The 11,444-nt window shown below is 58.0% G+C and overlaps 4 protein-coding genes across 4 annotated transcripts; 2 read left to right on the forward strand and 2 right to left on the reverse strand.

The window, feature by feature from the left end:
* Positions 1–54: 54 nt before the first annotated feature.
* D7B24_004750 (uncharacterized protein) lies at positions 55–816 on the forward strand (the record flags this gene model as incomplete). The annotated part of the gene is made up of 1 exon (XM_028638915.1): positions 55–816. A coding segment is annotated over one exon (762 nt), but the record flags the coding sequence as incomplete, so codon positions are not given.
* Positions 817–1,119: 303 nt separating this feature from the next.
* Positions 1,120–3,363, forward strand: D7B24_004751 (uncharacterized protein; the record flags this gene model as incomplete). The annotated part of the gene is made up of 5 exons (XM_028638916.1): positions 1,120–1,565; positions 1,620–1,900; positions 1,957–2,192; positions 2,251–2,375; positions 3,177–3,363. The coding sequence occupies 5 exons, from the start codon at positions 1,120–1,122 to the stop codon at positions 3,361–3,363; spliced, it is 1,275 nt and encodes a 424-aa protein (XP_028490156.1).
* Positions 3,364–3,915: 552 nt separating this feature from the next.
* On the reverse strand, positions 3,916–5,035 carry EXTL3 (Exostoses (Multiple)-like 3; the record flags this gene model as incomplete). The annotated part of the gene is made up of 2 exons (XM_028638917.1): positions 3,916–4,654; positions 4,713–5,035. The coding sequence occupies 2 exons, from the start codon at positions 5,033–5,035 to the stop codon at positions 3,916–3,918; spliced, it is 1,062 nt and encodes a 353-aa protein (XP_028490157.1).
* Positions 5,036–8,447: 3,412 nt separating this feature from the next.
* On the reverse strand, positions 8,448–11,053 carry D7B24_004753 (uncharacterized protein; the record flags this gene model as incomplete). Its single annotated transcript, XM_028638918.1, has 3 exons — positions 8,448–10,071; positions 10,251–10,403; positions 10,752–11,053. 3 exons carry the CDS (start codon positions 11,051–11,053, stop codon positions 8,448–8,450), a joined length of 2,079 nt encoding a protein of 692 aa, XP_028490158.1.
* Between the last annotated feature and the right edge of the window lie 391 nt (positions 11,054–11,444).

The following is an 11,444-nucleotide window of genomic DNA, read 5'->3' on the forward strand; positions in this document are numbered from 1 at the left end:
TTTTGGCAGCGGCTCTCCTGCTTCCTCTCCAGAACGAAACGCTGACCGCCCCAGCCCTTCAGCTACGACACCAAGGACAACGAAAAGGAGCTCATCCTGCCCGCCATAGCCGGCGTCAAGGCCATCCTCGCCGCCGCCGCCTCGGACCCGAACATCCCCCGCCTCGTCCTGACGTCCTCCTTCGCCTCCGTCATGGACGCCAACCGCGCGGCACCCCCCTACTTCACCTACACCGGCGACGACTGGAACCCGCTCACCTACGCCGAAGCCGCCGCCCCCGCCGCCCCCGCCTTCCTCGCCTACCGCGGATCCAAGCTCTTCGCCGAGCGCGCCGCCTGGGACTTTGTCGCGGCGCGCCATCCCGCCTTTTCCCTCGTGACGCTGTGCCCGCCCATGACGTTCGGGCCCGTCGTGCACCCCGTCGCGGGCGTCGACAGGCTCAACGAGTCGAACGCCATGCTGTGGAGGATTGCCATGGGCGAGTCGCCGCTTCCCGTCGCGCGGGTGCCCTTCTGGATCGACGTGCGGGACCTGGCGCTTGCGCACGTCGAGGCCGTGCTGAGGCCTGAGGTCGCCGGGCAGAGGTTTGTGCCTGCGGCGGCGGAGCGGTTTTCCTACGGCAAGGCGGCCGCGATCATGGTCGATGAATTCGACTGGGCGAAGAGCAAGGTGCAGGTCGAGGCGCAGAGCATTGACGAGTCCCATGGTCTCGATGGGCAGACGGCTGCTGAGGCGTTGGGGCTGGAGTACCGCAGCTTCAGGCAGACGGTTGTCGATCTGATCAGGCAGGCCTATGAGATGGGTGCGAAGGCGTGACATGGTTTCTGGGAGGGTTGTGTTCCGTGACAAGTGCACCAACGTGCATGCAGACATGCTGCGAATCGACCTGTCGGGTCATACGAGTGGGCTGTGCAGGCCGCTGATGCCTTACCAATAAATGCTGGATGCTCTCGCAGTCGATGCTGACTCGTCTCGCCTTTCGTCTGCTGTCTTATCTACTGTATTTCATCTACGTCCTTCCGACGAACAATTGTTCATCGCGTACATAGTCTTCATAGATGAAGCAACGTCGCCGACGCTGTTCTTTGATTCGATCAGAAATTCCACGGCATCTCCGTCATGGCGGAGGTCATCGGTATCGTGTCTGGCAGCCTCGCGTTCGCCGAAGCGACCGCCGGCTCCGTCCGCGGCATAATCCGCCTACGACAACTCTGGAACGACGTCAAGGATGTTCCAAGAGCCATAGAAGAGCTCATGACGCAGATCGAAGGCCTCGACCATATTCTCTGGAGCCTAGAAAGGAACTGCAATGATGAGACCTTGTTTCTATCCTCAGCCGACGATGAAATGCTCAAAAAAAGCACACATTACTGTCGCCAGACGTTGAACCAGTTTACGCGACTTGTTGACGATTTGACGTTCGATGTGAAAGCCGCGAGAGGTTTCTCTAGAAGGACCAAGGCAAAGCTCATGGTCGTCCTCAGCAAGAGCACCCTGGCGCAGTATGAGCAGAGAATGCGAGATGCCATCCTTAACTTGGGCATAGCACAGTCGTTCTGCACACAGTGAGTGCCTCTGAGTGGCTATTGGCGAAGATGGTCTACTGAAGTGAGATACAGAGAACTTGTGAAGACAAACATCAAACTGGCCATTGAGACGAAAATGGTGCTCACACAGGGATATACGAATGCCCATGTCTCGACAGCATCAGTTGGTGCCGCCCGGGATGAAAAGTCCATACTTTGGAAGGCTGGTCCCGACTCAATGTCAAAGAGCCGATCTTTGTCAATTTGGAAACCCCGACCATTTCCCAAGGCTGGCCCGTTCGGGCGCTTCTCTTACGAGACGCTAGACAACGAGAGCGAGGTTGATGATGCCTATCAGTCTGCGCCTCACAGTCGTGAGTAGTACGCTGCAGCCTACGATCCAGAAGCAATATCTGATAAATACAACTAGGCTACGCCATCCACGTTCAGCTGCCCAGCTGGCTGTTCTGCAAAGCATGGGATTACCAGGTGTCAAAATCAGCCGCTGGCTGGCAGACCAATCTGCAGGTGTGGAACATACGACCGGATTCGAGTCTTGTGTTCCAGTACGCATTTGATGGAGAAATCGAACTTCTGCGGAAAATGTTCAATAAGGGCCTTGCTTCACCGTTTGATCGTACAGACACCGGCTTGACTCTTTTGCATGTTCGTTACAACACAACCAATGAATCGAGATACTGGTTTCGCTGACGTCTCATTGAAGGAAGCAACCATGACATACAGCATCGAGCTAGTCAAGGCGCTTGTCACTATGGGGGTTGATGCATTCGCCCTGAACCACATGGGTAATTCCGCCCTGCACACGGTCGGTTATCTGTTTCCCAGAAGGTTAGTGCATGATCCCGATGCGCTCATAAACCAATTTCTCGGCGTCTTCAATGTGTGGGACATCGACAACTTCTCCACGCAGGATGAACTGTGCTCCTTCTTGGAAAGACTGTGTCGGATCGGATGGATAGACATCGCTACCATGGGGATGAAATTTGGTCACACGATCGATGATGGTCAAAATCCGGGCGAGCGGTTAAGCAGTATTTACAGGGCCATGAGTCATTTCCACGCCAACCACATGAGGCTCGCACTTCGCCTCGGACCAGAGAACGAGAGGATCAAAGCAGTCGATGTGCGTTCGTCGATTGGAAGAGGAGTGTCGTTCCTTCATGGTGTATCTCTCTGGTACGGTATGACTTCCATGGCGACAGATGCTGATGTGAGAGGTCCAGAAGCTCGAAAGCTGGTCTCCGAGACCATTCAGGCCAGTGACGATATCCATCTCCTCAGAGATGGCATCTTGTGCCGTATCACGAACTTTGACGACGATGGGTTGTTTAGTTATGAGGTAGGTTGTAGGAACAACGTCAAGGAAACGTCCTTTTTATTGTTTCTTCGAGGAATTTATTTCTTCTCATCCAGTCATGCACCCCATGTTCTAGATTCGTCCCGGAAATGGAGATATGACCGCCAGATATTTGGAATGAGGACCCTGGTACAGGATTGGACCAGAATGCTAGACGATTTAGGTTTCGACCTATGCCGGTATGGCCGCCGGGAAAACCTGCTTCTAAAAGAGTCAGGGCAGCTTGGTACTCGGTGGAAGGTTTACGTTGAGTGGTACAGTGACAAGTATAGGGTAGTTTTCGGATGGACTGAACCTACGACGCTTGCGGAGCCAAAGCTACTCGAGCTTCGATACGGCCCGCGGCCGGAGGACTGGGACCTGATATGGGACATGGATGTCGAAGAGTTTGCTGGCGACTTTTGGGAGATGATTGATGAAATGCCTCTTCCGATGCCAGGCGCCTGGGTGGATGACTGACGGAAGAATGATACTTCTGACCTGATTCTCATATCGATGAGCGGATGACTGCTAGCCTTCCGAGGCAAAACATGCGATGTCGGCTTGCCATCTAACTCAGCAGTGACGTGGCATCTCTCTTAACGATCAACTCAGAAAGAATTATTTTCAAGGCAGATAATGATATGCGACGCCTAACCAGCCATTCCGACTCGACACTGATTCGAGCCCTAACAACTTGCCATGTCTGATATCATACCGTTCGTGACTGGTGTGTTATGGCTACCTTCGTGTCGCTTAATACACGATGAATACGACGTGGCAAGAGAGATTCAAAAGTTCGTCAGACTATACGCGATGTAAAGATTTTGATACAGAAGTAACCGGTATATTATACACCACGGATGAACCACACATTGCCACCCAGAGGTAACCCCAGCAGAAAAACGCCCCCAACGCCCCATGCTAGCCACCCCTTCTCAACCGCAAGCAGCAGAAGTTCCTAGGCCCCGGGAATCAAAACAGATTTCGTACATCATACAGCATCTCCAAGCGCCCTCGCCAAGGGACACGCTACGGCCCAATCTCGATGTGCACCGTCTCCTCGAGCAAAGCCATGCAGCCAAAGGCCTCGGCAAACTTGTTGATGCAGAGGCTGCGGGCGGCAAAGTGGCCGGGCGCCTTGCTGATGCCCTGGGCGGGCTCGGCGTTGAAAAAGGCCTTGTGGCCCCGGACGAGCAGCGGGGGCTCGCGCGTCAGCATCTGGGTGACGTAGTTCATGGCAATGTCCTCGCAGTTGAGGTTGTCGTCGACGTGCTCGCGGATCATGGCCATGGTGGGGTCGTCGGACGAGTAGTACTCGAGGAAGGCGAGGTGGACGAAGGCGAGGTTCGTGATGATCATGCTGTAGGCGTCGGCGCCGCGCGCGCACATGCGGTACTGCCACTCGCCGTTCTTGCCGACGCCGGTGCAGCGGGCCATGGCGCCGGTGAGGCGGCGGCGGCCGAAGCGGCGCCAGGCTTGGAAGGCGAACTCGAGGTCGCGCGGGTAGTAGTAGACGTCGTCGTCGGAGAGGAGCACGGCCTGCGTCGCGAACGAGGGGTCCGGCAGGAGCTTCTGGTTGAGCGAGTTGCGCGGCGAGGCGCGGTAGCGGACGGGCACGCCGTGCGCCGAGGTGTAGTTCTGCGGCGGCGCCTGGTCGAGGTTGTTCCAGATGATGACGATTTCGTGGAGCGAGGGGATGGGGTCCTTGAGGAGCACGTGCAGGGTCTCGTTGAGCTCCTTGGGGCGACGGTACGTCTGCATGGCGATGCTGGTGCGTGTGAGATACATCACGAGTTCCTGGGTATGTGAAGAAAGGGCAGACATACGTGAATTTATCGTCCCGCAGGTGGGCGTACTTCACATCCGTAGCATTCAAAAAAGCATCGGCTAGCGTGTGGTTCAGCGTGTCGCTGTTGTCGTCGGCATGGCATGCGGCGATGCGTGGGCCCTTGTGCCCGCCATGGGCCTTGTCATTGATGGTCTTTGCAATCTCCTTGATGCGGGCGGTCGAAGGTGCGCCGTGCAGGCTGAGGAAGAGACCAAACACGGCGGTCAGGCCAATGGCGAAAACGATGGTGACGATCTTCTGGATGCGGCGGTTTCCGAGGTAAGACTCGACAGCGGCTGTGTTGAGATTGAGCTTCGACATGATGGACATGCTCCTGAGGTGAGGCGCCTATGGAGAATCTGGTGAGAAGAGAGCGGATGGCGAGCCAGGAAGGCAGCCTTGGGAAACGGCGGGGTCAACGATGTGGACTCTGCCTCTTCTCTGTTGACGATGTGAAAGACGACCAAGCGACACGAGTCCAGAAAAGACGGAGAAAGAGAGAAGAAGAAAAAAGGAGACGAGGCAGGCCAAGAAAGACAAGAAGCAAACAGATAAGACGAGATGAACCAAGGCGGGCGCAGAGAGAACGATGTACGCGGGCGGATGTTGTGGAGGACCAGCAAACTGATAAGGGCCAGGGGGCGGATCCATGGGAACTTCTACTCCTGACGTTGATTCGGACCAGGTATTCTGCACAGTACCAGAAAAGCAGTGACACTAATCGTGGATCATGGGCTAAGAAAGGCAAGGTAGGTCGGTAGCTTGCTCTGAAAACAACGGTCGCCGTTCTTCTTGGTCGAGGCCCGCCGTATCCGCTTCGTCTTCTGGGTCTGTTGGTTCTTGGCCGGCGGGGGGCCAAGAGGACGGTCAGCCAGCAGGGCTATGAGAAGATGTTGTTTCGTCACCGTGCCGGGGGCTAGCGGCGAGGGAAAGAAAGGAGAAAAGAAAGAGATCTGTGTCTCCCCAACCGTCGCGGTGTTTCAATCTGTTGCTTGTTCTGTGTTTCCACATGTTTTTTCTGTATGGCCTCACCCTGTCTAACGATGTCATGGTACCCTGTCCAACTGCGATCCACATTTTTAGGGGAGTGAACATCCATCTCGCAGGGCCGTTGACGGTTTGCGATGGCTTCCCGTCGGTACTTATCTCAGCGGGTTCCCATGGCGCGGGGCATGATACTCATTTTTCTGCGGGAACACACAGAACACGTGCCTCTGCTGTCGATGCCAAAGACACGGTGACACGTTGACAGTCTCCCGTTGTACCGTCGCCTCAGAATCCCATTCTCGCCCCTCGACGCCGAGTTGGGCCTCCAAACACACTCGATAGCCGGCTTGGGCGTGATGAGGTGAGGTCAGCATCATGGCTCCAACAGCCCAACGTGCTCCAATGCTCTTTTCCCTATCCAAGCGAAAGCCCCCTGTACATCCCCTGCACAGCGCCGCCGCATCGCATTCCCCCCCACTGCACCTTGGAAGCCGGGCCAGGGGGCTGCCCACTGGGGAATACTGCTATCTCTGTATCCCGCGCACCGTGCCCGTTGGATGCCTCGATCCTTGTCGCGATAGGAGGTGAAGCGACAGGGGGCCAGCCGTGGCTCGAAATCTTTGCCTGGCCCGTTGTTGCACGGGGGGGGGGGCTCGGCATTGCCCTGGCTTGCGGAGGATGGAGGCGCGCCACGCCGCGTGTTCGGCAGCGTCAGAGGGTCCCGCACGGGGGGCCTTGGTGTCAGGCATTTCGTGATGTCTGGCAGTTTGTCGGCGTGTTGAGTTCGAGGCATTCGGTGAGCGCAAACGGGCGGACTGCATGAGGGAAACACATACCATGGAGATGCCTCGTCTCTCTGCCCACCTACCCGGCCATACCCAAGCACAGACAAGATATCGAGAGCAGCGCCCAGATACCGAGAGATACAAGAAAGATACCACATCCGCCCTCGACCAATCGCCAGCGATCCGAGAGCGTCCCCCTTATCGCCCAATCACAGCACCTCCCATCATACTCCCCCAATAGCCTCCTTTTCTCCCATGTTCATTCAGGACGCACACAGTGTCTCTGCCCATGTCCGCGCTCCCGGATGGGCGCTCCATCCATCTTGGGACCCAGCAAACACACTGCCATGACAGTGGCACGGAGTCTTGGCAAACGAGACATGCCGTCTTGGCTCTGGGTTGCCTCCACCCTCGAGGCCCGCCGCTAAGAGATCAACTTGCAATCTGACCGTGATGATCATGGCACCTCTCACTCCACCCCCCTAATTTCCCTAAAAGGAGGTCGTTATCGTCTGTTGCGTGTCGCCGGGGTTGTCTACGCTGGTAATCCACGGCTGTAGCCTTCTGTTGCAGAGCTCGGGATGACATTGTGTTGCGGTCGTCCTCAGGTGGTTGCGGCCTTCCTCAGGCGATCCAGCGCAAGCGTCGCCTGATTCGAAACGCGCCGTCTTGCTTGCGAAAGCAGCAGTCGACGTGTCCGAAGGAGGAGGAGTACTGCTGCATTGCGTGGAAGCGTGCGCATTCTGCACTTGCTCGCTTCCAAACCTCAGTTACAAAACTGCACGAGCGCCGCCTCGTCCATAATTGCCATCCATTCAATTGAAAGTTCAATGGAACTTGGCAGCGATCGCCACTCCAGCATCCCGTAACCTCCCCCGAACAGAAAAAGCTTGATCGTACCGACTCGCGGTGTCAATCGTCAAGAGTCCCCATCGCTAGCGCGTTTGACCATGCGAGAGCGCGCAGGGGAAACGCAAGACAATCGATCGCCCGGCAGGCAGAGAAAGATGGAGACGAGATGTCCCACACGCAACACATCACACAGTGTTGCCTCGAAGCAGGAGCACATCATCAGGAGCACATCATCCCAACCTTCAGGGCAAAGCAAGACGGACGCAGACGACGCAGCGCCGTGCTTCGGGTTCCACAAGACGCAGCGCCCGTCATCGTCACGTCACGATCAAGCCAGAAAGACGAGACCGCCGGACAAAGGACACAGCGTATCGCGCGTGCTCTGCCTGGTCCGTCCTCGCCGCTGCCGCCTTCGTCTCCCCCATCTGCGGGCGCGGCCAAGCTACCGGAGAAGGTGGAGACCGGCCCCGTAGTCTTGAGGACCCGTCGGCCCGTAGATCGCCTGCCGCCGAGCACAGAGATGTCCGAGTATGTGCTTGCATCGACAGACGTGACTTGGCGGGTGAAGAGACGGGCTCTATCGTCAGATGAATCATGGCAGCACTGCAACAACCCAGGCCGTGCGTGCAAGATCCACTCTGACGCCTTGCTTCATCGGCTTATCGAGACGTGGCAACCCTATGACAGGCAGGGCAAAGGACCATACTTTGGGGATAATCCTGTTCCAGCCACGTTAGCAACGAGGGACTGTAGAAACACTGCGAGGCCTCTTCAAAAGCAGGCAGGCAGCGCCTGGCGCGACGTTGTGACAGCGACCAGGTCGTTTGAGTTCTCGCGTCCCACACACAACAAATCACCACGGCGACATCACGAACCTCAAACGACACGCAACTGTGAACAGGGTATATGCATGCAGCGATATGTCGGCAACGCCTCCTAGCTACCTAACGACCATGTGACTCCGGGCGCCGATACGATTACGCTTCCCACATTCCCAACCTAGCACACTCAGCCCCCTGGTCACGGCCCATCTCCATCCATCCTAACACCCATGTGATCATGTAAGACAACGTCGAAACAAAAACGAAAAATAACAAGACGAAAGGACCTCATACACCGCCGCCCATAAAGGCAGCAAGGTCGTCCAGTTCCAGGAGCTGGCGCTCAAAGGCCGAGCAGAGCTCAACAGCCGTCATGTCTTGCGGCACAGGGTTGGAGGGACGCTCGGTCTCGTGGGTCCCATTGCCGTTGCTCGGAGGCGCAGGCACCGCCGATGGCGAGCGCTTGGGCTCCGACGCCGGCGCCGGCGGTGGGCTGTTGGTGGTAGCAGGCGTTCCAGCGATGCTTCCAGAGCCGCCGTTGATGGTCGTGACACCGGGCCGGCGGGGCAGCGGCACCGGGGGTTCGCTATCCCTTCCGCTCTCGCTGACGCTTCCGGCATGGTTGTGCGCGCTATGGGCGGGACCGTGGGAAGAGACCTGGTCGTAGTCCATGGCATCGGCGTGGCTGCTCGAGTCGGGGTTCGATGCGGCCTCGTCCTTAATCGAGACCATCGGGTGGTCGGGTCCTCCCTGGGGCATCGGAGCAGAACCGTCGTTGGCCAGCACGCGGTGCATGACCGTCAGGTGACGCAGCCACGATGCGATCAGAGGCCACGTCTCGACACCGTCTTGCATGAACCGGAGGCCGTCACGGACGATGTGGGCGGCCGTCTCGACGGCGTTGGGGGGCGTCAAGGCCTTGAGGGAGAGGTAAGCGACGGTGGCGCTGGCGGTGAAGGCGGAGAAGAGCATGACAATGGGGAAGCACAGGTTGGCCTCCTTTTCAAAGCCCGTCTCGAGAGCCGTCAGCATGGCGATGGTGCTGTGGCACGATGTGAAGAGGCGGTCGATGAGCTCGTGGCACTGCGGCGTAACACGCCACGTCTCCAGGTTGAAATCGTGAGCCGTCACATACTGCAGCAGGCGACGGCGGTTGATGAAGATGGAGGAGCAGTGCAGCATGCAGTGCAGCATGGCGTACGTGAAACCGGACCCCATGGTGATGTGAAGATTGACCTGGCCGGGCTTGTCGGCATATTGCATGGGCAGAGAGCGGCGCAGGTCGTCAATGGCGCCCATAATCTGGCTGCACGTGGCGTCGCTGAACGTCTCGGTCGACGTGCTCATCAGCATCTGGATGACGTCACGCCAGATTCGTGTGGCCATGACGATGTGGCCAAATTCGCCAATGTTGTCGACATGGGCGCCGGGAGGCAGGCGAGGGGGGTCGGTCAGGCTCAGAGTCTGGACGAAGACGGCGTTGCCAAAGGCAAAGTTCATGTCAGTGCATGGCAGTGAGACGTCGATGGTGTCGGCACCCGAAAGAGCGGGCTGGCGACCAGGGTGGCTCGTCAAGAGGCAGTCGAGGATGTAGAGCAGCCAGATAACGCGACGGAAGGACTCGTCCTCGAGGAAGCGCTCGGTAGTTCCGGGGTCGGCGTGGTGGCTATGAATGACACGATACATCTGGACCATGCGCGTAGCTTGGCCGAGGTAGATGTAGGCACGGACAGCGTTTCTCGAGCCCCACTCGTGGATAATAACGAGGCAGATGGCCTGAATGTCAGCCAGGGATGGGGCATCGAGGTTGTGGTTGATCATGGACATAGCCTTGGCGGCAAAGTGCTCTGCGGCGCCCGTGGCACCACCACCCGACTGGGCGCCATATCGACGGATCAACGTGGGTGAGCTCCTACGTCGGCATTAGCGGGCTTGCTTGCGTCAAGTGAGCCCGAGGGCCAAGAACCGAGGGGGCCAGGGCGTGATCGGAAACCCGCCGGTCGTCGAGAGACGACCGAGCCGGCACTGGAGCTGGCCCGTCCCAATCTGTCATGGGACCAAGGTGGGAATCACGCATGTCGGAGAACTTACCGAGCGGCACAGGTGAGAAGAGCGTAGACTAGGGCCGGGTCCATAGACGAGGTCTTCAGCTGACCGAGGAAGGTCGGCTTGTGGAAAACGACACAGGCGGGATATGTCTTGGAGATGACACGATCGCATTCCTGGACGAGTTCGGGCGTGAGCCTGTTGAGGGGGGGTTGGGGTTAGCCTTGGCACGGGATGAGTTGAGGATGAGATGAAGGCGGGCCGAGGATGAGTCTCCGAGTGGGGCCATGGGAGATGGGCAGATGACCGGGTGGGGGAGGGCGTTGGGAAGGGAGAAAGGTGAGCCAGTGAGGTTGGTGGTTAGGGTCGCCAAGCCCGGGGGGCGGCCGTCTTGAGGAAATGACGGAGCACGAGGGACAAGAAACCCCAACGAGAGTGCGAGATGGGGGGTAGGAATGACGGCTCGATGTTTCGTAGGCGCAGGCAACGGACCATTGCATGATCGATGCAGAGGGAAAGAAGAAAAAAAAAAGGGTAGAGACTCACTTCTCTGCGATAATGGCCTGACCGTGACGCGAGGTAACGGCGGCCGGATTCGCGACACGCGTGTCGGGGTTTGAGGCGCCCACAGCAGGCAGACTCTCCCTGGCGGGACGATGCGAGGCGTGTCGAGCCGGCGACGCGCCGCCCATCGACTCGGATGGCAGATAGCATTCGTGCATGCCCTTGGCGCAGTTTTTGCAAGGAGCGCGACCGTTCTCGTAGACGCACTTGGTCTTGCCCTTGCGGCATCGCACACAGGCGCCGCCGGCCCTCAGGGCGGTAGAGCGGACCACGCCGGAAGACATGGCTGCGATGTGCGGTGAAAACGAAGAAAATGCGAAAGGTGAGAGGAGGATCAGGAGCGTCGTCGAGGACCCGATCGATGTGGTCTCGAGGATGGCGACGATGAGGTGAAGTGAGTTGAGTTGGGTTGAGGTGAGTTGGAGGAAGAAAGAGTTGGGGGAGTACCAAGCTGAGCGATGGAGGAAGGTGCGCCCGTGGGCCGGATGAGGGCCCGGAAGGGTCCGGTGCTTGCTGTGCTGGATGGCCTGCTAGCGAGCAAGAAGTCAAAAGCCGAGAATCAGCGACGAGACAGAGTCGAGGGCAAATGTCGTTTCGGGGGACGGCGCTTCACTGCTATCGGAAACCGGGAGGCTTTCGGAGGACCAAGGTGGTGATGTTTTGGTGCTCGAGCAG

The sequence above is a fragment of the Verticillium nonalfalfae genome (genome assembly GCF_003724135.2).
Source record: "Verticillium nonalfalfae strain VnAa140/NRRL 66861 chromosome Unknown scaffold_274, whole genome shotgun sequence".
NCBI lineage: Eukaryota > Fungi > Ascomycota > Sordariomycetes > Glomerellales > Plectosphaerellaceae > Verticillium > Verticillium nonalfalfae.